Raw genomic sequence first — 25,456 nt, forward strand, 5'->3', positions numbered from 1 at the left:
TAAAAGAAAGGGCATTTACACTGAGGAAAATCTGATTTTCAGATTCTGTAAATGTGCAAATTAGGACATTATTTTCCAAGTGTACCTAATTATTCACAGAAAAGCAGAGAGATTTCAGAGTAAATATAATCTCACCAGTTAAATTGTGCAGAGTTCAAATAGAAATTACCTTTTCTTTGCTGACACAAATAATTTTTTCATTTCAAGAGTAGTTAAAGACATCCAAACACCTTGGCTCCCCTCCTCACATCCTGTTGTGGCTGATTGTTTACACAGCAACAGCCCTGTTCTACACCAGACTGGACATGAACTCCTCTTGCCTTTTCTCTGACCAGGTAACCACTCCTTACTATCCCTTTAAAAAAATTTAGATCACCTTCAGGATTAGTTATTATTTCGAGGAACCTTCAAGGTCTAGAGGCTGTTCTGTGGAAGCCAGGGTACTAACACTCTATAAAGAAATATATGGAAATGTTTGCCAAATCTGTTAACACATAACCTATTGATAAAAAAAATATCTCTCTTCTATGTCTGGGCCAATTTTCATCCTTTCCCCAACTGTGTTTCTAAATATCAGACTATACACAATTATCTTTACTGTTCATGTGCACCAGTGTTTCAAGTAAGTGTATATAGTATAGGGTTATCAGCCCCTTTGACCTGACTCCAGGATCATCACTCCTCCCAGGTAAGGGAGCTTTAAAGCCACTAGATGTTTGTCTGCCTTGGTATGATTCAACATATTATTTGTAAACTCATTCTAGAGAACATTACCATTTCATACTGCTACCCAGCAACTTTCTCCTTCCACTTACCACAGTCTGAAGTCCAGCTGTAATCCAGAATACTCATAAATAGCTGATACAGTATTACTGTTACAGACTAAGTAGTCATGCCAAATTCACCAGACAAGCACATATGCTAAAATCAGGTGTACTTCAGAAGTTAAGCTTTTACATGGAATGAGACAGAATCAGTAAATAATTCAGTACCAAGATTTATTTAGGACAATTCATGGTCATGCTCTATTTGAATACAAAGCACCAAAATTTAGGTAACTGAACATTATCCAAATATATTCCAGCTGAGACTGCTGCCTACAGATATATCTGTTATATACAGATATATCAATATACAGATGTATTACTCTAAGTGATAACATAGCCCATGTCTGTCTGTGTTCCGTAGCTGTAGTGGACAAACATGAGGTGCTGAGGCAAAAACTGACTGGAGAAGGCATAGCAAGAGGGCTTCTCAACACATACCCCTTGATATAGCAGTCCCAGAATAAAGTGATATAATGCAAGGTATCAAGCACTTGGTATGCTCAAGTCAGTAATACCCCAAGACAATTTCAAAATTAATTCAGCATTTCCAGTTACTTTCCTGCAATGCCTCCAATTTAGGGTTTTCTAAAAATCATGTAGAGGCAAGACTGTCTCAGCACAACATTCAGCTCAGAAGCTGTGGCCACGAGGAACTTTTCCTATTGCTGAAAAGGCAGTAGCAATGGAAATTATTAGTTGCCAAAATCATACTAGGGAACTAAATAATGCTTTATTTTCAAAATGTGGCTAGAAACACATGTTGTCAAGAACAACAAACTTCCCAACTGTAGACTTAAAAGCCAGAATTTAACCTTAAGTATTTCACTGTATGCGAATTGTCAAAACAAGGTTTTCTGATATATGCTAAAATTTCAGTGAAGCAAGGTAGAGGGAGGAATATTCACTACAGTTAACAGAGAAATCTTTTTCTTTTCAACTGGCACTTTAAGAAAAGCTCTTAAAAAACTTAAAATCAATTTTACTTCCAAGTCTTATAAAACAAAAGCTGACCAAATAAAATACTATTATCAGTCACTAGCTATTATACACACATTCCACCTAGCCAATAAAAGCTGCAGTTAGATGTCTTGTCTTTAAACACATACTGTAGCAGACAAATCATCTAGTAGTTTTACATTGCTACCGTCTCAATAGGTTGAAACACTTGAGTAAATGGAAGAAATGGTGGATTAAACTGAAGAAGTTTATTTTATGCACTGATTTAGCCACCGGTTTCCCTTGTTATGAGAGCACAGCACATCATAGACAGATTTATTTCACCTACTGGCCCATTCCTAGTGACTCCCACTACCACGAGAAGCAAGGCCCTTCAGTGCCCCAGGCAAGCACAATGGCAGAACACAGGTGGCAGCACCACCTACACAAGAGGAACATTTCCAAGTTGTACAATCAGTTCAAGGGCATCCTTTCAGAATTGCAAGGCAGCTCTTGTGTAGTTTTGTAAAGATTCCATCAGAACAGCAAACAACTTTTTCACACCATTCCATCAGTATATGCACATAAAAAAGAATAAGCGTACTATACAGAGAACTGAAGCAATATAATTTAAACATGCCATCATATATACATAGAAACATATGCGTATACAAACAGAACAAGACCACTTTTTTCTTTTTTTTTTTTTTAACAAGATAATTCTGTTTAAGTTTTTGGAGGAAATCATAACAAAGAAATTCAGACCAAAAGAGCTGGATGTTGCTTCTAGAAGTAATCTGTTCAGAAATTGTCATCTGTTCAGAAATTTCATGCAACACCACCATCGTTATTTAGGCAATATTTACTACAGTTCTGCCTATACATAGGTCTTTCCACGATTTCTGGACTCCCTTCCTGTACAGAGGTAGATTTCTGGAGATGTTCTGATATTGCACCACGTAAGCATAATGTTTTTATTATTACAAGGAACAATTTACAAAGGCTAATTTATGGGTGTAATCTCATTGTGTGCATTTGGGTAGCACAGTAATCAAATTCATTTATACTTGAAAGAAAACATCCCTCCAAGTGAGATGTTATTTAGGTGGTGGTCCAACTGAAAGCTGCAATTCTATCAACAGCTTCACATTAAGAGAACTCTCTTGTCATCAGGGTAACGCACTTAGGTCTGGCTCCCTCCTTCTGACTCAACATGTTGTCTGATGTTTGGCCAATGCAAGAACTTGCACTGACTTCACTGATGCCTTTATCCCATCTACTGTGTTCAAGTTAAATGAGGATTTCAAATACACATGGGTTTTTGCAGTATTAGGTCTTACTCATACAAGCAGTTGTGACATTACAAAGTTTACAAGAATGTTCATTCAAACTGTCTGAAATGATTAAAAAAGCCCATCCCCACTTTCAGACTGGAAAAGGAAAGCTGAAACTTTGCCAGCTTCAAACAGCAAATCCTGAGCAAATCCATTGCTACTAGGAAAATCTAAGGAAGTGTGGCAGTAGGGTATCTTTTTGTCCATTACATTCTTGAATGACCCTCTGACAACTCCTGAGGTTGCAGGAAAAGCTTGCATGCAAATACCACTTCGTTGAATGAAACCTCTACAGCGTATCTAAAGTAAGCACACCAAAATTTATGATGCTGACTTATAGTAACTTTGAGGAGCTCACAAGCATGGCTAAGTGGCTTTTTTCAGAGGCACTCCATAAAGTTATTTTTACAGAAGTCTGTCAACATGGAGATAAGTGGAAGAACAATCTGGTATTCTGTGTACCAAAACACAAGAGAGTAAAAAGTGCTGGAAGCCTGGCTCAGCAAACCTGGCAAAGCTGCAGTATGCATGTGCTCACATGACAGCGCATATGCATGTTTCACTCTTCGAACAAAGCCTGCCAAAGCAAGCAGCACCACTCTTCCTAGCTGCAAGTTTCTAAGAAAACTTACCAGGAAAGAAAAGTTCTCTTTTTGTACCACCCAACCTATCTGGAAGTATTCTGAATGAAGGATTGCACTGTAACAATTTAGCATTAGTTTCCCCAAGTTAAGTGTAGATGAAGCATTTTGTTCCTTACAAAAAACATCGCATTGGTAAGGAATGGTGACAAGTCTGCAACTGAGCAGTTTTTGTTAACTATGGAGACAGGGCATTCATTAATTCATGCCACTTCTCCATATACACATTTATCCCTGTAAAGGTGTTGTTAACAAGGCAAGTAAATTCCAAGTTACTTCACAACAACTGCAATTCTGAAATTCAGGACTGTTTTCTCTATTATGAAAGGAACTGCATACCCAGGAAGACGAGCAGAATAATCTCACCTTCCCAGGGGAGCCCATTTTGTGAAGGGAACCCTTCAATTCTGGGAGTAACTTCATCAGGAATTACACTCTGTGCCCCTGGCAGAGAGTGCGAAGTACCTTACAGGGTCACACTTTTGAATAAAGAAATCCATTATATATATGAGATTATACACAGGAAGAATTAAATGGCAATGGCAGGAACCAGGGCTTTTGGAGACTGCTCTTTCTGGTTTTAAAAACCAATTGCTCTTCACAAGTAATAATCCACAATTGGGAAGCGTCTCATTCGTACACTCGGCTGGTGCATAGCATCTGCAATTGCATAGAATGTTTCCAGTGCTGAATTTGTAACTAACCTAAGCAAATCTTTTACTAGTTGGATTTATTACCATTTGATATCCAAACTACTTGCTGTTTGATTGACTGCACTATATGTGGTGTGCAAAGTCTCCTGGACCTTTTTAGAGTCCATGCCTTCCAGCCAGTCCTGGTACATCTTTTGTACATGCACGTTGGTTTCTGGAAGTCTGACAGGTATTGCAGCATACACTTCTTCCATCTGGTTCAGCAGTGCTTTATCTGGTTTTCCATCTTCAGTTTGTGCCTGGCCTTTTCCATTTAGACACCCTTAGCAAAAAGGAAAGAAAAGAAGCCATAAGGTTGATGGAGATTTGGTATGAAGAGGAAGTTTGTTAACCTGGATTCCCCCCTCCCCAGCTTGTTGGAAAAAAAGTTGTCTCTTTACATAAACTACTGCCCATCCTGTTAGAATCTGTATTTATGTGGAGCAACTCCAATATCAACATCATCTTAATGTAAATGAGGTTTCCATATCAACAATCTTTATCAGCCTTTCCATGGTTTTATGATCTTAATTATTTTCCTTGTCTTTTCTTGCCCTTGACAATGACCATTTCAGAGTATTTCCTCTGAGGTTTGAAGTAATCATAAGAGCCATGCTGTCATTTATAGGTCAGAAGAGAGTAAATAACATTGTGGTTCACTTTAGAAACCCCCATCAATTTCTGAGCCAACCCTACCCATGTAATTGGTATCCTGGACCCTTCATTCAATAATCAGCACTTTACATTATTAAGAGAAGAATTAAGAGATTAAGTGCCTGCCTGTAAAATAACTTCCCTTTAGGGATTCAAGATACATGTGTGGAACAATTGTGAATCCATAATTATTCTTACCTCCCGGGCAGGCAAGGACTTCTACAAAATGGTATAAAAACTTTCCTTTTTTCATCTTCAGAACCATGTTTTGGATATTTCTAAAGCCATAAGCTGCTGCGAAACGCAGCACTGTCTCACCATCCTTTTCAAGGGTAACTTCTTGGAAGTCCTTGTTCCTATAAAGATACACAGAGAACATTTTAAACCCTTGTATCACCAAAAGCATGATCTAACATTGTTGTATTTGGATATCCTAGAGACAGCAGAACAAGTGTAACGGTGAGATTAAGGTCAACTCTTCCAGTTTAGAAACTGAATTAGCAGAAGTTGGAGTTGAAATTTTAGAATAGAATTATACTTTATTTTTAAGCATAGGTAACTAAATAAAATTAAAGCTAGCAGGAGCTACTTGATGGCAACAGATTTACAGGTAACATGTAACTGCCTGTAAGCAAAAGAGTCAGATGAGCAAAACTGTGTTACAGTTCAAGTAGCACTAAGTAAACCAGGAGAGGTTCAAGACTGGACATCAGGAACCATTTCTTTACAGAGAGAATGGCCAAACACTGGAATAGGCTTTCTAGAGAGGTAATCAATGCCCCCAAACCTGGCAGTGTTCAAGAAAGCATTTGGACAATGCCCTTAACTTGCTTTAACTTGGTCAGGCTGAACTAGATGATCATTGCAGGTCCCTTCCAACTGCAAGTATTCTATCCTATTCTTAGTAGTCCATCCTACACAACAAGAATACAAAACTCAATCTTACTTTAATGCTTTGTAGGTGATTTCCTTGACCTCCATGCCAAAAAGCTCCTTTGCAGCATATTTAAAAATGTGCTCCAGGTAACCATCAGATCTCTTCCCATCATGCCTTACTACATCTCCCTCCTTCATGTCATCAAACCTTAGAAAACAACAGAAAGAAAGATCAGCTCCAAAATGTCATTCTTTCACTTCAACAAAGTAATACGTTTTCCCCTTTCTCTGTCTCCCTCACCAATGAGTTGTACAGCAATGAGAACATATTAACATTTTTATTTATTACAGCTTAAAAAAACAAACAACTATTCAGGACAGCAGTAATATGATGAAAAAAAAACCTAATAAAGGGCTGCAGGACTTCATGTTCACAAACCTCAAACAGTAGTTTATAAGAATGCACATTTGACACACTCTAAAGACTTGGTAACTGACAGCCATTCACTGCTCAGGAAACATTTCTGGGGAAAGAAACTAAATCATTTTTAGCTTGTGAAAATATAAAAGTACTTCAGAAGTTACCAGCCTTTGTTCACAATCCTCCTGCTCCAGGAGCTGCTTGTCATAGTGTTACGCATCTATTATCTATGCATAGTGTACTAATCAGTACAGTTATAACCAGGTGAGAAGACTGTACCTTTATGGCCAGCGCTACACTATGGTTCAGGAAAGAAATTTGGTGAGATCATATCCAGTGGGCATACTATCCACCTGGAGGTCCACTTCTTCCTCTGTTTAATCCAGCACTGGTGAGCTCAAGTGGCTGGATTACAAACTGCACTGGTATGTGTGCTGGTGGTGGCCAAAGGCTGCTGCTCTGAAGGCTCACAAGGGAGAAATCAATAGGGGTGTGTGGCAATGCCTGTTTCAGGAATGGATATTCGTCTTCATCTTAGCAAACAGATTATGTCCTTTGCTCTTACATGTAAGAGCCTCTCTAGATATAATTACCTTCTTCCCAGAACATCCAGACATGACCTTTCCTGGCCCACACCACTAGCCAGTGCCTGAGCAGCACTCTGAGTACAGCATTAACCACAAAACCAAAGGGAAAATTACCCCAGCAAACACCTCACAGAAAATGCGGAAGTTTTAGTAATGATGGGGAACTATTTTAATCACTAATGAGCCGAAGTTTACAAATGCAGTGTAAAATGCAGTCTGTCCCCCCTATGCCATGCCACTGCATCTACTGCAACTTCTGTTTAATAACCTTGAGTGATTTTGTTTCGTGACACGTCTCCTAATTTTAGCCAACTGTTATTTGCTCGCATTCTCTAACTACAAAAGTGAGTTGAGAACTCAAACTCGAGTTACTTAGTTCATGCTACTTTTTAATACCAAACACCTTACCACAAATTGCTACTGTGCTGGGACTTGTCTTAAGAGAAGGAGTTCAAGTTATATAATTTTCTCTGCACAATCGACTTTTAAGACCCCAGAAGAGCAAATATTCACATCATCAGGTCTCACAGCATCAACCAGTATTACCAGATTATCCTTCTAAAAATTAACATTACTTTCCAACAGGAACTGATCCAATAAAACAGGTGTATTCTGAATGAGAGCTTGTTCTTTCATTGGACAGGCTGATTTAGAAATAAATTACTATCTCTATGTAATTATGTCTGTAAGAACTTTATTTATGTAATTCTATGTAGCAGTCTCTGGTAGAAGTGATCATAGGAGCTACACTACAAACACAGCTCTGAAAATGTTACCACAGTACCACTTAAACTTCTCCAGTCCAGATCAGCTCCAAGCAAGGCAAAGTGAAAAGGATATTTGTTTTTTTACATTTCCAGGGCTATTTTGTGCAAGAAATCATGTTGACTGCTCCACTACCATCACCTTGGAAAGATACCAAGTAACATCTGTCACACTTGAACAAAGATCAGCGAGTAGCGAGACCAGCCTTTGTAACTAAGCCTGAGAATTAAAACATGCAAGCTGCTTTGTGGTGAGTCAGTCATGAAGTAAACAGAATCTCTTCAGGGCTTTGTGTGACTTTCATCTAAAGCACGTCTCAATTTTATCTAATCTTGAAAATCTGCTGTCTTCAGTAAAAAAAAAAATAATCATTTCCTGAAAGGAATCAATTCTACATGAACGTATCAGGGAAAGTGGAAATTTACTGTCAAGATGCTGCTCTGAATGAGAGGGAAAACACAGAACAGATGGTCAGCCCCATGGCTGCATCCCAGCATCTTTGTGTGAGGCCCAGCAGTTGGAGAGGGCAGGCAAGACTGCCCAGCTCTACACAAGCTCAAGCCCAGGAGAGCACTGAATGAGGTCAGCACCCCCAGTAACATTTAGGAGCAAGCTGGGAACTTGATACAGTCCAGTATAATATTACTGCATCAAAACAGAAATAAGGAACTACCCAAGTCTTCAAAAATCACAAATTTTAAAGGAGTCACTAGATAGGGGTCATAACCTCGAATTAACTGCTCTGTATTTACCCAGTATACACAGTTCTATATTCTCTGTTCCATATTAATTTTATATATAGCAATGAATATGTAAGAATACTTTGGAGCTTTTTGGTCACTATATAAAGGATGAGGCTTTAGTACACTCAGGTTTTGATGCAGGCCTTTTTTTCTTTAAAAAAGTATTCTTTTGAGTAGTTTTACATTTATGTTGAATATGCTCAAAAGTGGTGCTATCTGTCACCAGAATAAGGAATCAACCCATTACAGAACTACTTACAAAGTATCTACAGATACTTCAGTCACATCTTTCATAGACACATTTTTCTGTTCCATTATTTGGACAATTTCACCTGTAGGGAAACATACCACATTTTACTTTCAAGATAAAGCAAAACGCACATGCTATGCCTCTGTTTAAGACATCAGTATCCTAACATTTATATGTGCTTATAGTCATCTTCTGCAATTCTTACTAGAGTCAGTTCTCTCTAGTAATTAAGAAGCCTCACACTTCCAGCCCTGAATAAAAAAGGCCTTCAGCTTGCTCCAAACTTTGCATAAAGCTATACTTGAGCCTGTTAGGTGAAGTTTGGAAGATGTTTCTTCACTGTAGGAGGAAAAAATGGGTATGTAGTTTGGACATGAAGCCCAAAGACAAGAGCCACATCAAAAGCCACTGATGCTGTGCACTTGGAATGTTAAGAATAGCCTCAGTAGAGATTAAATAGTAACTACAAACAAGCAAGACAATGGTTTTAAATATGGATTTGCATAACTCTTAACCTTCTCACGAGGCTGACAAAACCAAATACCTGAATCTTGTTTTCAGTTGAATACCAACTTAGAAGGACAGCATTTTTTCACTTTGTCTTCCCTATGCAATACCTGTACTACCAGTACCACAAAAACACATGCTTATTTTCACAGCAGAAAACCAGCCAACCTTACAATTAAAGCGGCTATTCTAACAGTGGTGATTCATTTGTATCTTTATAAATAGTAAGTTCAAAGAAGTTTTAACCTGATGTCAGGACACAATCAACTTCTTGTGAATTATACAAGGCAGTGTAGAAATCTTCCCTCAAGGCTTCCAGTTTTTTGTCATAACAGGGCGCCACAATTACATGGAAAATTTTATCAGGAGACAAGTTCTGTGGAACACAGAAGAGAGCACATGTGATCTTCATGAAGAGAAAAGCAGCTTTTGAAGAAGGACAGGGACAAAAATACCAGCATAAGCTCTCTGCAGGTAACACTAGTGATCAATCCCAAGCAATTAAATGTAAAGACTGCTGCACACAGTTGAAGCGATTTGCCAGAAGGCACAAAGCACAGCAAGAAGCAGCCAAAGTCAGTCTTCTGGCTGAAACTTTTACTTATTCCTCAGGCCACATTTTCTGCAGCTTTTGAGTGCCTTAGCGAGTGAATGCAAGTCAGGACTTCAGAATTCTGTTTCTACCTGCCATTCACTCTCATCCACAACAAGCCCATCAATACTTCTCTCTGTGGGGAGGTAGCAGTACTTTCCTATATAATGTGGAGTCAAACAGGACACATAAAAAGGACAGCAACTTTTTTCCAATACAGAAAATGAGGATAACAAGGGTAGTTGCTGGGATAGAATGCTTTTATTGATCCCAGGCAACAGGGTAATTTCTGCATTATTGTCTTTCACTCCTGTTTTGGCTGTGCTATAGAACTACAAAGGCAATACTGAACAAGAATCTCTTTAGCTACCCTGGATTTAATTTTATCTCTAAGTATCTAAATCCATGTTGCACTGGGAGCTTGAGGATTGCTGCTAGTTCACACTGCATTACACAAAATGAAGTTCCGTGTACATTCTTATTATCACAGGCACTGGTATAGCAGCAGAGCACCATTTATTCTTCAAGTAAAGGGCAAACTATTCAGGAAGATACTTTATAACTTTATAACACCATTACTGCGAGAGTGGTGCGGCACTGAACAGGCTGCCCAAGGAAATTGTGAATTTCCATCCCTGGCAGTGTTCAAGGCCAGGCTGGACATGGCCTTGAGCAACCTGGTCTAGAGGGAGATGTCCCTGTCTGTGGCAGGGGGTTGGCACTAGATAATCTTACGGTCCTTTCCAACCCAAACCACTCTGTGATTCTGTGAGATCTATATTAGGCATTAAACCTCACTAGGCCTTCTTTTTAGAAGAGTAATGTGGTAAAAATTAATCAGAATTACTTACCTGCTGCCTGGCAAAGTAACCCTTCACCAGGGACCCCATGATCTGCTGTGGAGACTTTGCAGTGCAAATGTGAGAGGTCACAAGATTGGTTAGTACCCTTTCAGCATACCGGATCCAACCTTGAACAACAGAGACTCACAGTTAGAAGTGACGCACAAGCGTGGCAAAGTGGTAGCAGTCATAGAACAGCTCTTAAAAATGAAGACACCTTCACAGTAGGCGAGACATAGCTGTGTAGGCTGGAAGCTCCACCTTGGGAACTGCAGGAAACCTCAAGGCTCTGTTAATAATGCTTTACAGTTGGCTATCAAGAATTCACTGTGTGAATTCTAGACCTAAAAGCCACTGAACTTCATGACCTATTACACCCTTCCTAATGCATACATTTAACAAAGAAGAAAGAACTGTACTCCAGCTAACAAAGCGCAGGTTAGCCCTCTAGACCTCAGGCCTTGGATCACGAGATACAACAAATGTACACCGTTCAGCAGCTTAACTGTAAACCTTCTGTTTCCTGAGATTTAATACCCATGCACCCAGCCTGCCTCCTCTAGAGCAGCAGTCACATGAAAGCATTATCATAACATGCAGATGGATTATGGCTGGAAAAAAAAGGCTTCTTTTACTATTGTTAGAGTAGCCACACCTTCTGAAACACCCACACACTCAATGACACACTGAAATCTCTCTGTATTAAACATTCTTAGTTACTCAAGAGTTCCCCCTCCGTTTCACCCTAGTCCTTCAGCATGCAGGCTATGACAAGCTATGTATATTCATTCACACCACCCCCAATATGCAGAGAAGTTCTATTATTCCCCATCTCCCAGGACAGGAACCAACAAATGAGCAAATGAAGATACTTATTTAGGGTATGCAATTCTATCTAAGGCACTGTAACTCTTACTGGCAACAACAGCTCAGTCTGACAATCAAACACCTGAACTGTGCAGAAGTGTCAGGCCCAGCCTTGTAGGGACACGTGCTGCTTTTGACGCTGACACTGAAAAATATCACACTTAAAGTCTTTCATCTTCAGACAAACTAGTGCTTACATAAAAGAGAAGAAGTTCTGTGAAGTGCATGCTGCCAGGAAAGGTAAAACCTGTAGGTTAATTCTTAAGTTTGAAATTAACACATACGTATAAGCGCTCAGTAACATTTAGCTCAGAACACTGACACAAAGACCAACAGCAGCACAAAACTGGTATCCAGATGGTTTGTCTCTCTAAAGGAGAGTAGTTATTTTCCAAGTGTAATAAAGTTTTACTGATGAAAATGAGAAACTTGTATTAGGGAAACATAAGGATCCTCCAGCGTTTAGATATTGCCAATTCTTGTTAAGGTACAGACTTCAAGATGAACAGATACTGACCTCCATGTGAAATCTCAAAGACGTATCTTCAACAACCATTCATTTCTGTTGTAGAAAAAGCGAGGGACTATAGACTTACAAATCATGACTGTGCTGAATTGCTAGACTCTGACAGGAAGTCTGCTTAATGTCCAACTTCAACTGGGACTTTAAGTCCAAGATACTACTCGCAACAAAGGACTTAATTTCTTGGCGCTTGGTACAAAGGCCGTATTAGCACATACTGCATGACATGTATATTCTATTTCTTAAATGGCTTTAGTCTCAAGTGCTGTCAAAAGAGAGCAAAATCAGCTTCAAACAAAATGAAACCAAAAGTAAGTTTTTTTAAAAAATCTGCCTTGCACTTCAGTAGCATTCCTGGAAGGTCCTTCCTTGTATGGCAACTATGATCACCATTAACTACCACAGCACTCCTGCTCTGAGGCTGGTTTTAACTGGGATGGTTTAGGTATTGTAGTCATGAACTATACGGACATCTTTGTAATTCCCAGCAGACTTCTGGCAAGTGTTGTCCAAAGCCATTTTTTAAATCTTAAATTGCTTCTTTCCTTGCAACAGATGGAACAACTGCTTTGTAGTTCTGGCTCCACAGTGACCATTAGTCACAGTGTCGTTATACAAGCAGCCGCGGTGAATGAGAGCATAAGGCATTTATCAGCACTTCACATACACACTGTTTCTGCCTACTCATGAACCAGGCTGAATTCCAGAGCCATAGTTACAGGAAGCCAAAGATACCCAGTTCTTTTATCAATGTACCTCTGTACCCATACAGACCTATACCCTTCAGAAACTCATTCAGATTCTCAGCCATTTGTTAGTGTTAGCATCAAAGAACAAAAAAACCTCTACAAATCACTATAAATTCTTATGTACTGTGATGCACTTCAGAAGACACTATTTTTAGTGGTTTATCATGAGCAGATCACAGATGCACACTATAAATATCCATTCATCAGTATGAAGTGCAGAAAAACTAAGCCTACTTTTGCTGTAAAACATTGGTCCTGTAAAAGGAAATTTGTTTCATTGACTGGGACAAAAGCATGTGAATCCTCAACAGTTACTCTTCCTAATTCTGCTGTAAGCCTGCTCTGTTAACCTGTTCTACGGTTCAGAGGTTGGCAATGCATTAAGAATGCTGGCTGGTTCACAGAGCAAGTGCTTCATCTTGCTTACCTATTCAGTAAGTTAAGGAAGATAACTTCTGGAATATTACATATACAATCAGTAGCTACACTATACTTTCAACAGGACTCTCCCCCTGCCCCAATAGCTCACTTTGAGAGCAGGAGGAGGAGGCAAACAAATAAGCAGAGATAAAAAGCCCTTTTATCAGGCTCTGGGACTATACAGCTATGCTCTTTCGTTCACAGTAGATTTTACATGACAGACCACTCCTGCAGAGGATGATATTTCTGTGAAAAGCTTCACCCGAAGACAAGTAAGAGTAAAGTAGTTACACTTGAGTTCACATTGACCTTCTATCTACACAACTATATAAAAAACATTTTGTGATAAACACACCCAGTAGACATCATTTCTGGAACAAATTTACGTGATCTGGGGGTAGAGAAAGGAAGGAGAATGAGGAACAGCAAATGCACCCAGACAATTAAAGTCAGGGAACGCAGTGAACAAGCTTAAAGATGACTGATCATGGGGTGGGTTTTTCCCTCTAATTGCTGTCAATGGGAATGAAACACCATATGCTTTTAGACTGGGTTCACAGTGTTATTTTGGTTCAGTTTTCCACAAATAGAAAGAACCTGTGCTTCTGCTAACACCTACAGCAGAGCAGATAGCCAACACCAGAACTAGCACTGCAAACAGAAACAAGCCTTTGTAGAAGAGACAAGAGAAGTGCTCCACTACTTCAGAATATTTCCAATAAAAGCAGCAGATCCTCTGAGCTGAGTTTCTAGATGAAGAAAATAAAGATTAGCTCAGAAGTTCTAAAAGAAATCCTGAGGTTCTGAATTTTTAATGAAACATGTACAAGAGAAAGCTAAGTAACTGGGGCTGGTTCAACTTCACAGCTTTTGCATGAAAACCCAACACAGTATGTCTGCTTCTGAAGATAGGAGGTAACACTAAGATAACAGTAGCAGAGGGGGGGAGGGGAAAAGTACAAGTATGATTCAAATAGCAGTATTTAAACTTTAAAACAGTGACAACAGCAGATTCTGGGTATCACCAAAGGTGGCTCTTACTCTCTGGTCACCCTGACACTGCTTTAAAGAATGCAACCCACTTAGGTTATTTCAAAGCTGTTCTCTGGGCAATTTGTACTGCAACCATATGGTCTTGAAAGTCCCTTTGAACCCCAAACCATTCTATGATTCTATGAAAGGTAGAAAGAAGTATTTTTGTATTTTTATTTGCCTTTTGAAAAGCAACACCATGAACCTTAATGTGGAGTTGGGGGGTAGGCAAAGATGTTACTTTTACCTCTCTTTTTGATACTTCTTTAGGAAAGTGACTCAAATTGAAATGATGGAAAATGTAAAACGATGTAAAAAAAGATGAAAAATGGAAAAGTAAACAGTGCCTCAATGTTCCACATCTTTTCAGTTGTAATAAATACAGGTTCCTTTTATAACAACTACATTTCAGGTGCAAAATTCTCAGGAGTGAGACATTTATTGAGCCAGGTCTGTGATGTTTCAAGTGGGAATTATTTTGGCAGTATTACACATAATCATCTCACAGTCAGTAAAGTCACGTGCTACATTCCCCTAGGCTTAAGCAGCAAGTTCAAAACTTTGCCTGAGAGAACAGAGGTTGTGGTTTAAGTATAGCAGCTCACAAATTTCCTTAAAGATTCTTTTCTGTAAGGAAATGCCCTGTTCAACCCTGGCCTGAAAGCAACAGCAGCAGCCACCAACTCCTCAGCTCCAGTTCTGATTAATTTCTCCTAAGGTCTTACACAAAGCACTAAAAACCTCAGTGCTTCTGCACCTCAGTTTCATTACCCAGAGATTCACATGTAATACATGCTTCTTCTACAGAAGTGGTAAGAAATACAACTGACTAATAAATACCACATATAAATACTAGCATAGAAAAATCCATAGTTCAGGTTCATTGCATTATCAGAGGCTGTGGACTACAGCAGGGTTGGGGATTTGGTGTTTTTTTGAAGAGCAACAATAGAATTTACACTCCTCACCTTTTACAGAGCTCCCGCAGAAGATGACTGTAAGATGCAGACAGAGAGTTTGTTGCAACCTTTGTATCTGACTGTGTAAGTGCCTACACTGAATGGGCACATGCCTTATCCAGCACCAGATCCCACCTGTTCTTTGCATGGTTTACATTTATGATAACTAACATATAAGAAAGCTCATTGGAAACTAACTCTGTTCTCCCAACAGCCCCCCAAAACAGGCCCCTCTAGCAATGCACTGAAATGCATTACAGATGATCAGCACTACCCATAATAAGTAGAGTGTGGTATTTGCTGTAACTGAACAGCAAAGCCAAAATGATGTAATTTAGATAAAGCTCCCAAATGACTTCTCTTAGGCCCTTGGTAGTTGCCATGAGACTAGGCTGAAGCACAGGAAGGTCAGAGAAACCAGTTCTCACCAGGGCAAGCAGAGGCAAACATTGGTAAGGCATGCTCCTCTTGGTTCCTCCGTTGATATCGCTGCACAAACTCCCTCTGGCTCTCCAGGAGACTGAAATCGGCAGCTATAGTGGTGTCAAATACATAATGCACCCCTACGAAGAAAAGCAGGAAGGAAAAGTGAATTACTAGAGTGTTTTCCATCTCACAGGCTTCTTTTCAAGCACCAGATCTACAGAAAATCTTGGAGAATCACTGCGTATAGTCTTTTCCCTCTTCAAACTTTCACAAGTAGTAATGTCTAAAAGAGAAATAGCTTTTCAATGCATGGCTTCTATGTCATGAATTTAAAAGGACCACCAACTTGCTGACTAGGAACATGCCAAATGGTGGTCTGCTTCCTTAGGAGAAGCCTGCCTTTCAACATATACTTGCTTTTTGTTCAATTGAATGGGATTTTGCCACTCCTGGGCTATATGCAGCGACTCCTGAAAAGGAGCACTCTTTACAAGACACACTGAAGTCTTGTTATCATTATCCACAAAAATGTATCCACTTATGAGGCGTACCTCCCATTGCTGGAGTTGCCTGCAAAGGAACAGGAGCATATCACCACCACTGCAGAGCCCTTCTGTCTGCTTGTTTAGCAATACCCTTCCCACATGCCTATGTAACACTGAGCATAGCCCAGCAGCAAGTGAGCACAGATAATCAATGCCCTTAAGAAAAATGGGGCCCACCAGGACTCTGCATTCCCTCTAAATGAAGAAAAATATACTGGGTACAGATGCATGAGAACTATGAAAAATTTATATATATATGAGGAAGCAGTTTATAGTTTTACTGCTATCCTTTTCCTTCCTCCCTCAACTACATTAAAAACCCCACAAACCTATATGCAAGATTTTGGGGCTTTTTAAATAAAGCTTTGTATGTAAAGAGCAAAGGAAGCATAGCTTTAACATAGAACAGGCAGGTACAATAGTTCTTGTATGTAATTTCAAATTACTGGAAAGGAACTGAGACTCTTCTACAGATATAATGTGTCAAAAGGACTGGAAGGCATTTAGGATAAGAATTCCCTCCTCCCTCAAGTTACAAAATAAGGGGAAATCTTACTGAAGCTCATGACCAACCCATCCCCAACTTCTTGGTAGTGAAGATTTCAAAGACAGCTCTATCATGTCCTTCTATTCTGTGACCTTTCCTATCAACAAGGTAAATCTGCTTCTGAAACCGGTGTTACGTCACGCTGTGCACTGTCATTACTATCACAGAGTGTGTATTTCAAACTCTAGATTGTGAAACAGCACTTTCTGACTGTGTAAGAAGCAGTTCTGCTGAGGAAGCAAAACCCTGGTCATCTCCCCTTTCTGCTCCACCATCATAAACCCAAACTTACCGAGACTTTTGAGGAAACCACAGAGTCTCTTGGCTGCATCATTCACAGAGAGATTGAACTTAGCAGCAAAATAAGGCAATGACTGAGGGCATATAGACACTGCCAACACTTTGTGTTTTGAGGTATCACATTTCTAGTAAATAAAACAAAGAAAACAAGGTTTGTGATTACAACAGGGTATGGCTCCCAACTTTTCCTCCCTTTTCCTGTTGTTTTTCCTCAGCATCTTATGCTTCAAGTGAGCTGTATCATCAAAACCTCTGAAATAACTATCAAGGCTCCTGAGGGCAAGCCAGTTCCTCTGATCCTGTCAGTTCCTGGCAGCTCCTCAGATCCTGTCAGTGTTCATCTGTGACCATGGGTAGATGTTTCTTTCATATAACTTGGGGAAATTCACACACACAACCCCCCCCCAGTCAATTCTGGGCTTCGTCTCCTAATGGCATAAGGAAAGTTAAGAGACATTCAGCACCTATGACATTCTAGTGACATGAAATCTTCCGGCAAAGACAAAAAAACCCCTCTATGTTTAGACATTAACAGCTAGAATAACTGATGTTGACAGGAGCATGGGCATCTGGAGATACAAATCCAACCCAGCAAATTACAGACCTGATCCTTTGTTAAAGTTCCTGTGTCTCCATCACTGAAGCTGTTGAGGGAAACTGGCAAGGCAGGACCTTCAACAAAACAGTGCCTGTAGGCTCTGAAGAACCCTCTGACAATAGGTGCGCCATTGTACAGCTCTGATGACTGTGACATTTACTTGAAGACTAATCTTTTAGTTGGGATGTTTTCCACATCAGTGAAAACCTTGGAAAACAAACTAGAACTATGCCACAGACAAATCTCACCCTAAAAAGGTTACAGACCATAGTCTGTACATACACACCCTAAATGCTCTGAAATGACCCTTCAAGTAGAGCTTGTGACTGCCCAGAAAGCCTTTTCCTTGCTCACTGTCCTCTTCTGGACCCCTGAAGTTCAGATGAAGGCACCTGGCTGCCTCTAGACTTCAGGCCTTCATCCATGTAACCCGAAAGATTTGTTTTCTTCCCCATTTTCTTCCCCTTCTTACACGAGAAGATCATGTATGGCAATTATCATACTGCATCGAGAGTTAAACTAGTTGTGAGAAACTTGAATCCCTATGTAAGGAATCCTTTTATTTCTAACACTTTTGTCCAGATTAAGAAAAATCATCAATTCTGGTAGCTTTTGCTTACTAAGTAAGAATAAAGAAGCCTGGAGCACAACTAAAATAATTCAGTATTAAGATCTAAACATCTGAGCACCATACATAGCAACCAGCTTCCAGGAAATCCAGAACTCAGCAGAAAATAAGAGAGCAACAGAATATTTGTGTGAGTTTGCTGAGAATATGGACAAGAACTTCTGTTCCAAATATGTTCCACTTGCATATATACTAAAACCAATTCTACTTGCAGTAACACAGCTTGATAACTACCCAGAGCAGTCCCAGTGATGAAGGTATGAGTATTTATACCCACTGAGCCACAGGCTAATTTATTATTACAGCAATGAGGTAGCTGCTTTCCAAAAACTTTACTACTGCAGGTGCTGCAGCTTTCCCATATGCCTTGGAGCTACCTGCTCTAGTGGAAGGTGTCCCTGCCCATGGCAGGGGTTGGAACTGGATGAGCTTTAAGGTCCCTTCCAACCCAAAGCAGGCTGGGACTCTGTGACTTAGGTTAAGTGCTGTGATCTTGCATCTCTAGTGCAAAATTATTTTAAGCACTTCCATAATCATCTTGCCTGCAGTTTTCACTTCCTCCCTGCAAAAAGCCTATCCTGCAAATGTTCACATTCTGTGCCTTGGGAAAGCAAGCTGCTTAGTCATTCTGTAATTGCCACCTCCTCACGGGAAGCAGCATGTTAGTGTTTGTGTCACTTTACCTTATTAAGGTTAAGAATACGAAAGAGCTCCTTCTGATTCTGCTGGAAAACTCTGGCTCCTTCCTCCGATGTCATACAACTGTCACATGCTAGGCAGTCACTAAGGAGTATTTTAGCATTAGCCAATGTAGGAAACTCATTTTTCTGGGGACAAAAAAAAAAAAGGAAACAAGTATTTAACAGGGATCAACCAATTTTCAAGATCTCTGCAATGACCCAGCTGAAGGGCAAACGTGCTGTCATTGCTTTCAAACAAGACAATCCATGACACCTGCATAACAACCAAGATTATTTAGAAGAAATCAAAGTTATTTGTCCTATCCTTCCTCATGGATCTGCTCCTGTTATTACATCAAAACTGAAAAACGTTTAAGTGTAAACACAGATCTAAATTTAGGCCCCTGCTCTGTGTTCTAGTAACTCGATTTGCATTACATTTCAAAGCTGTCAGCTTCCAAATCAACTTCCCAAGCAACTGAGAAAACTTTTACTTGTCCTATTAAACACCTTTAACAGCCAGGTGTCTCCCTAACAGCAACAGGGCTTTGGCTCTTTACCACGAGGCAAAACAATCAGAATGCAGCCCTACAACTACACTGAACACATACTGTAAGAGCAGGAGTTTCATACTTCTGGCTACGATACATTGACATGTCATCTCTGAGAAGCAGTTCTTAGGTAGAGGAGCAACATAACCAGTCAGCTTTTAATTACAACATAACTAATCCCCCTATGAAGAAACTGCTCCCAGGGACACAGTTCTATGGTGAAGAACAGGAGGTGACCTAAGTCTGTCTAATGTAAAGACTAAGGAAACATTTTGTGCATCTGTACTACAAAACTCCTCTTTTCGCCTTGCAAGCTCTGTCTCTGCCTTGAAGACTTGATGTGAGTTTGTGTTTGCATAGTAAAGGGGTTTGTATGTCACCTTTCCTAAGGATTCTTGATTCTCATGTTATGAGAGGTCTAGAAGTGCCCATAATTGCTTACAACTGGTTCTTGAGTCATGTTATACTTAGTACTTGAAAGTTCTCTACTTACAATCTCATTTGAGGCACATAACAAAAAAGGAACACAAACAGAAGTCTATTATGATTTTCAGAAGGACCATTACCTCTTCAAAACCATCACTTGAACTCAGTGCATCAACAGATGTACTCTGTGTATCATCATTTTTCTGCTTTTTACTGCATTCCTGAAACAAAACATAAAATCCCTGTATTATGCAAAATACGTTCACCACTCAGTCAGAACATCTTTGCTGAACTGCATGTATCCTTAAAAACTGACCTAGTTCATTCGTAGTTTTTCATCACGTTAAACCTACCCCTTTATACGCAACGCCTTGTCACCAAAGTGCATTTGCTACAGGGGAAAGAGCTCGGAATTCACTGTCTCCACCGTATTTACAAGGTTTTTAGTCCCAAGGGGGCTTAAGCCGAGCACGGCACTAGCTGACCCGTGCCTCCCGCCGCACTACGCGCTCCTCCGAGCCGCGGACGAGGGAAGGGGCTCGGGGCTACGCGCCGGAGGGGCCGGTGACCTTGGAGCTGACAGCCAACTACCACAGCCTCGAGGGACAAGGGAGAACACGACAGCCCCCGCCGCGCTCACCTTTTTGGTGCAGTTCTCGCACTTCATTTGCGCCGGCGCCCCCCGGTCGTGCCGCGGCTGCCGAGCGGTCCTCGCCGCCGGGGCTGCAGGACAGGAGCAGAGCGGGACAGGCCGGTGAGCCCCGAGCACCGCCAGCGCCCGCCCGTCCCCACCGCCCTTTGTTGCCGTGCCCGCCTCCTGCCCCGTATCGCCCCCGCCGGGCGGGCCCTGCGTCCGCAGCCAATGCAGCCCCCGGGGCGGCCCCGCCGCGCCCCTCACGTGCTCCGCAATTTCCTGACCCGTCATTAAGCCCCGAGCGCCGCGGTGCCGTCCCCCCCCGCTGCCCCAGCCCGTTACGTGGTGCCAGAGGGCACCGAGCGCTGCCCGCAGCCCTCCTGGAACACACGCAGGGCAAAACCCGCGCCGCCGACACGGAAGGACAGCTCATCAGCTCCACGGGGGGGGAGAGGGAACCCAAGAGCCCAAGCCCCTAAAACCCCCCACGGAGGAGGGGTGCAAGGCCGCGGACCCTCACACCGTACCTCGCCGCCGCGTCGGTCGCGTCCCCGGCGGGCGGAGGCTGGCCGCAGCGGCGGGCGGGGCCGGCACCGCCTCGCCCTCCGCCTTGTCGCCGGCAGGTTCCCGGCTGGGCCCGCCGCCTCCCCGCCCCCCCACGCGGCGGGGCTCATTGTGGACCTGAGCAGCGGCACGTAGCCGCCGCCGGTAGCGCGCCGCCGCGCGTCCGCGATACAACCTCTGCCCAGCCGGGAGCCCCCCGGGGCCGCTCAGTCCCACCCGGGCAGCAAAGCGGGAGCGCGCCTGTGACCCGCCGGGCACCGCACCCCGCGGCCGCTGCCCCGCACTGCGCTGCTGTGGGCGCACGGCGGCCCCCAGCGTAGCCGCTGCCCTCCGGACACCGTCCCCGGAGCAGTGCTGCGGCGCTGGAGCCGCTTCGCGTGTTCTTAAAACATCCCTCTGTATTTTTATAAACGTAATTCTGCGGTTACAGAAATGGGTTGTTGTGTCCCCCCCCCCCCCCGTTTTTGTTTTCCCTCAGTTCTTTTAAAATGAAACAACGCTACGGACGTTTCTAAACAACTTCATTACCGGTTGGTTTAACCGTTACGCTATCGTCTCCTGTGACAAAACACAAGGCTTAGCGATGCCGTTCGCAGGCAGGAATCGCACCTCCTAACATACAGCATCGTTCAACACGCACGCACCACCCTCCCACAACCTCGGAGGCCCCAGAGCATCACGTAGGATGCTTCTGGTCCATGTCACAGCGCGTGTCTTCCCAAACCGCGGCTCGTGACATTTGAACAGAAAGGTTCAGTCACCTTTTGCCCCTCTTTTACGCCGAGCCCATCCAAACAGCAACGTCAACCACACACCTCCAGCTGCACAGGGGTTTGCAAGGATGAAATGACATTTTAGAAATTAAACCACAGGACTCCCAACAAACATGCGATTTCCTGTCTAAACTGTGATTTTTCTTTATTAAGTGCACTGAGTAAATCCCCTCCTGTCACTCGTCTCATGTTTTAACCCGCAGGCACCACTTCTGTTCATGCCCACGGCAGCGGGAGGACAGAACAAGCCACAGCCCTGGTTGCAGAAGTTTGCCCCCAAACACAGAACTTCAAATAACCACTTGTTCCACTGCAACTCTCTGTAAGAGATACCACAACCCAGAGATTCAAATGTCTGTGGATTTAGTTGTTCAAGATTTCACAGTCACATTAATCAGTGTTTTAGAGATCACTCCAGAGCAGGACGTAAAAATAATGCCTTTTCTTTGATTTTCATTTACAGACTACAGGTGAATTGTCACTGAAGTCATGGAAATCAGGAATTCCTTTGCTTTACCATAACGAAAGCAAACAGAAACACTTTCTCACTGCCCATTTAAAGGAAAATAATCTGACACTGCTTTGGACATATCCTGGAAAAATAATCACTAATCCTAGCTTCAGGTAAAAACTGTGATGGCTTCAGTCATCATTTTCTGTGCTTCAGCTGTCTTCAGTCAAAATGCTTTCACATTAGCCATTACCATATTAACACCAGTTCTCTTAAAAGCACTGTGATCACTAGAGCAATCCCCAAGCAATTTAAGAACTTGCATTTCCTGCAGAGTTGCAGGAATGCAGTGTGCTCTGACATCTTGTTTCCCTTCCTTTGGATGAACATTTTCATCCCAAAAAGCTATCCTAATCTCGCAACATACTCCACAAGGATACAATAGATATAGTTCCACTGACAAATGCAGTGCTGGCACAGACGAGAGCTCTAAATTAGGAATGTGTTGAGATTTGCACTTAAAGGCACAGCTAAAATCCTTGTTTCACATTTTGATGATTATGCTTACATTTGTTATCCAAAACTGATACAGCAATTCATCAAAAGACACAACACTTCGGAATATTTCTGTAACTCTGCACAAATAATATTTTAAATATTTGTTTCCCTTCATTTTTCTTTATATTCACAATGAAAAATAGAGAACTACATGAAAACTGAAACATCTGCAGAAACACTAAGGACATTTTAGGTACGCATCTTAAGCGCACCTACTTCATCCTAAGGAAATACTGAATTAATTTCAATTTAAGGATTTAAAAGAGAGAAAAAACCTATGCAAACACAAAAGCGTGCAAGGAATGAATGTTTCAAAGCACAGTGTAAGACTCTACTCGTGCAATCATTAGATACTTAGATGTCTCATTTATTTCACTGCCAAAAGCAATTTCTGCTTTCCATTAGCTGTTTATGCCATTTTCCCCTAGAACATGGGATCAATCACCATCACACCCTGCCTGACAACCTGGGAGCACAAAGCACCATCCAGGTTTCATCTGTAACAGTTCTTACCTTTGCAAGGCCACTTCCAAAAATTCTCACAATATTAAAAAGTTTTCCTATGTCAACAGCAGGTAGCACTTCAGAGCATTACTGGCTTTTACAGCCTCTATCGCTCTATTTAACATTTATACCTGTGCCTAAAGCATTAACACCAAGAATGAGATAGAAAACTTAAGTATTCCTTCATGACAACAGTACACTGCACGACTTCAGAAAGCTTTAAGAGGTTATGCATGAGCCCTGCAAGGCATCACAAGCTGTAAATGCCTCCTCAACAGCTAGTGACAGCATATGCCCCTCAACAGCTGTCCAAAGTAGCTGTAATAAATCTTAGTTACAGCTGGTAAACATGTATTCCATGAAATTAGTACCCCCCGGGCTTTATACACACTGTTTCCATAGGGGTCAGTGGGGCACCACACATTGCTCCATGGGATGAGCTCATTTACAACCAGGACTTGCAGCCAATTCAGTCCCACTGCAAAACAACACTGGGCTGGTGACTCTTTCCAACCGTTTAAAATCAGGCACACTAGGAATTCTATCCTGGCATGCTAATAAGATCACATGCTTATTACACAGCTGAATTTCTAAGTTTAAGACCTTGGGGGTGGAGAAGTATAAGAAACTAGAAAACAGAAATCTAACTAGTGTCAAACAAACAAAATAAAGGCCAGTTCTATTTAGACGTTCTTGGTTTTAGAGAATAACTTAAAAGTTACAAGCGTATTTACCCTATAATGTCTTACAATCAATCTGTATTACGAAGCAAGAAGCCTACAAATAGTCAATTACATATTTCTGACTGTTTCTTTTGGCAAACAGCTTTTGTTTCTGCAGCAACATGCTTTGGAATTCATGCTGTTCCTTAAATCCGAGGCTTTTAAACATGCTTCCTTCTTCCTTTTTTTACTGTGAGGCAGGACACCACTCACCTACTTCAGAGTGCTGCAGAACCGGGGAAGTATGCAGCTGCTAGTATTTTTGCAGTGAGCGACACAGAAATATAACAGTGATATTTATGTGGTTTATATTGGGTGGAGGGGACAAATAAGTTTCTTGCTTATTTCACTTTATTATTGATACAAGCAATCTTTTGCCTCCTATCACTCAGGAGGGCTTCACATTCAGTTTCTGGAGAAGCCAGTTGCTTATAAAAGCTGACAAATGCTTCTATATGTATCTCTTCCCTCCCAGGAGCCTCAGGCAGCTGCCTTTTTGCCTCGAGAACATGTGATACTGCTTCCTCTATTTCATTCAAATCCAGCAGCTGGTACCCCATGACTCATAAGCCAATTCATCCTTGCAGTTCCTCATAGCCTTTTCCCATTAAGATAGTTACAGAAAAATTACAGAGCAGTTTTGTATTTTCTACTACTTCAAGCCTGTTAAGTCTATAGCATGGACTCTGAGGTTCTGGGGTTTTGTTGTCATCTTGGATTCTTCCCCCTCATCTCCAAATAGTTCCCTCTGGACTGTTACAAACCCACTGCTCAGTACTTCAGTCACTGTTCACCAACAGTGGTGCTCAGAACAGTGGAACAAACTCATACCAGGTTCTGGGTTTATTATAAGTTTTTTATGAGTTACGGCCTTGCACAAACACTCTGGGATAGCTAGATTCTTACTAGAAATTAAAACCAAAAACTTGAGCACGTCATTCAGAAAGAACCACATGCCTGTGCAACTGAGAGAGGGCCATAGAATGGCTTAGGTTGGAAGGGTCCTTAAAGATCATCTGGTGCCAGTCCCCCTGCCATGCACAGGGGCACCTTTCAATATGTGACTTGTCGATAAAACTATAAGTTTATTTAGGCAAAGAGAATTTAAGAAATTAAGCTAAACTCCAGATGCCTGCAGTTCACACATTGTGTCCCAAGATAACATGAGCAGTGGCTCTAATAGATTGAACAGAAACAATGTTCGCATGCAAATGATACCTAACCGGACCAGAAACACAACAGATTTTTCCAATGTCCCCTATTATCCATACCAGGAAAATCAGTCGACATTTCAGGTGAATCACTCAATATTTCAAGTGAATTGTGAATTAG

The 25,456-nt window shown here is 41.5% G+C and overlaps 1 protein-coding gene and 1 long non-coding RNA gene across 3 annotated transcripts in view; both read right to left on the minus strand.

Annotated features, from left to right (window-relative positions):
* LOC130595062 (uncharacterized) overlaps positions 1 to 25,456 on the minus strand; it is a 73,337-nt gene that overhangs the window by 14,692 nt on the left and 33,189 nt on the right. The gene's annotated exons all lie outside the window — the stretch shown is intronic.
* NARF (nuclear prelamin A recognition factor) lies at positions 1,686 to 21,146 on the minus strand. 2 transcript variants are annotated; one of them, XM_057401403.1, is made up of 12 exons: positions 21,080 to 21,146; positions 20,559 to 20,641; positions 20,059 to 20,139; positions 18,945 to 19,088; positions 17,028 to 17,160; positions 15,646 to 15,780; positions 10,677 to 10,795; positions 9,480 to 9,609; positions 8,736 to 8,808; positions 6,031 to 6,168; positions 5,283 to 5,440; positions 1,686 to 4,713 (listed from the first exon to the last, which is right to left on the minus strand). In XM_057401403.1, the coding sequence occupies exons 2-12, from the start codon at positions 20,583 to 20,585 to the stop codon at positions 4,472 to 4,474; spliced, it is 1,380 nt and encodes a 459-aa protein (XP_057257386.1). In that variant the 5' UTR covers positions 20,586 to 20,641; positions 21,080 to 21,146; the 3' UTR covers positions 1,686 to 4,471. The 2 variants fall into 2 exon arrangements, with proteins under 2 accessions (XP_057257386.1, XP_057257387.1); XM_057401404.1 differs by lacking the exons at positions 6,031 to 6,168; positions 21,080 to 21,146.

This window comes from Pezoporus wallicus, unplaced genomic scaffold (genome assembly GCF_028554395.1).
Source record: "Pezoporus wallicus isolate ANWC-B61680 ecotype Strahan unplaced genomic scaffold, APGP_CSIRO_Pwel_v1 contig_8702, whole genome shotgun sequence".
NCBI lineage: Eukaryota > Metazoa > Chordata > Aves > Psittaciformes > Psittacidae > Pezoporus > Pezoporus wallicus.

What these genes read in the sequence shown, in the direction of transcription:
- NARF (XM_057401403.1), bottom strand. Translation starts at nt 20,585, where the DNA reads ATGAAGTGCGAGAACTGCACCAAAAAG. An exon ending in TGGTTTCCTCAAAAGTCTCG is followed by an intron (nt 15,781 to 17,027) that starts GTAAGTTTGGGT and finishes TTTTCTTCGTAG; the next exon opens with GGGTGCATTATGTATTTGAC. An exon ending in TGATTGTGTCCTGACATCAG is followed by an intron (nt 8,809 to 9,479) that starts GTTAAAACTTCT and finishes GTTTCCCTACAG; the next exon opens with GTGAAATTGTCCAAATAATG.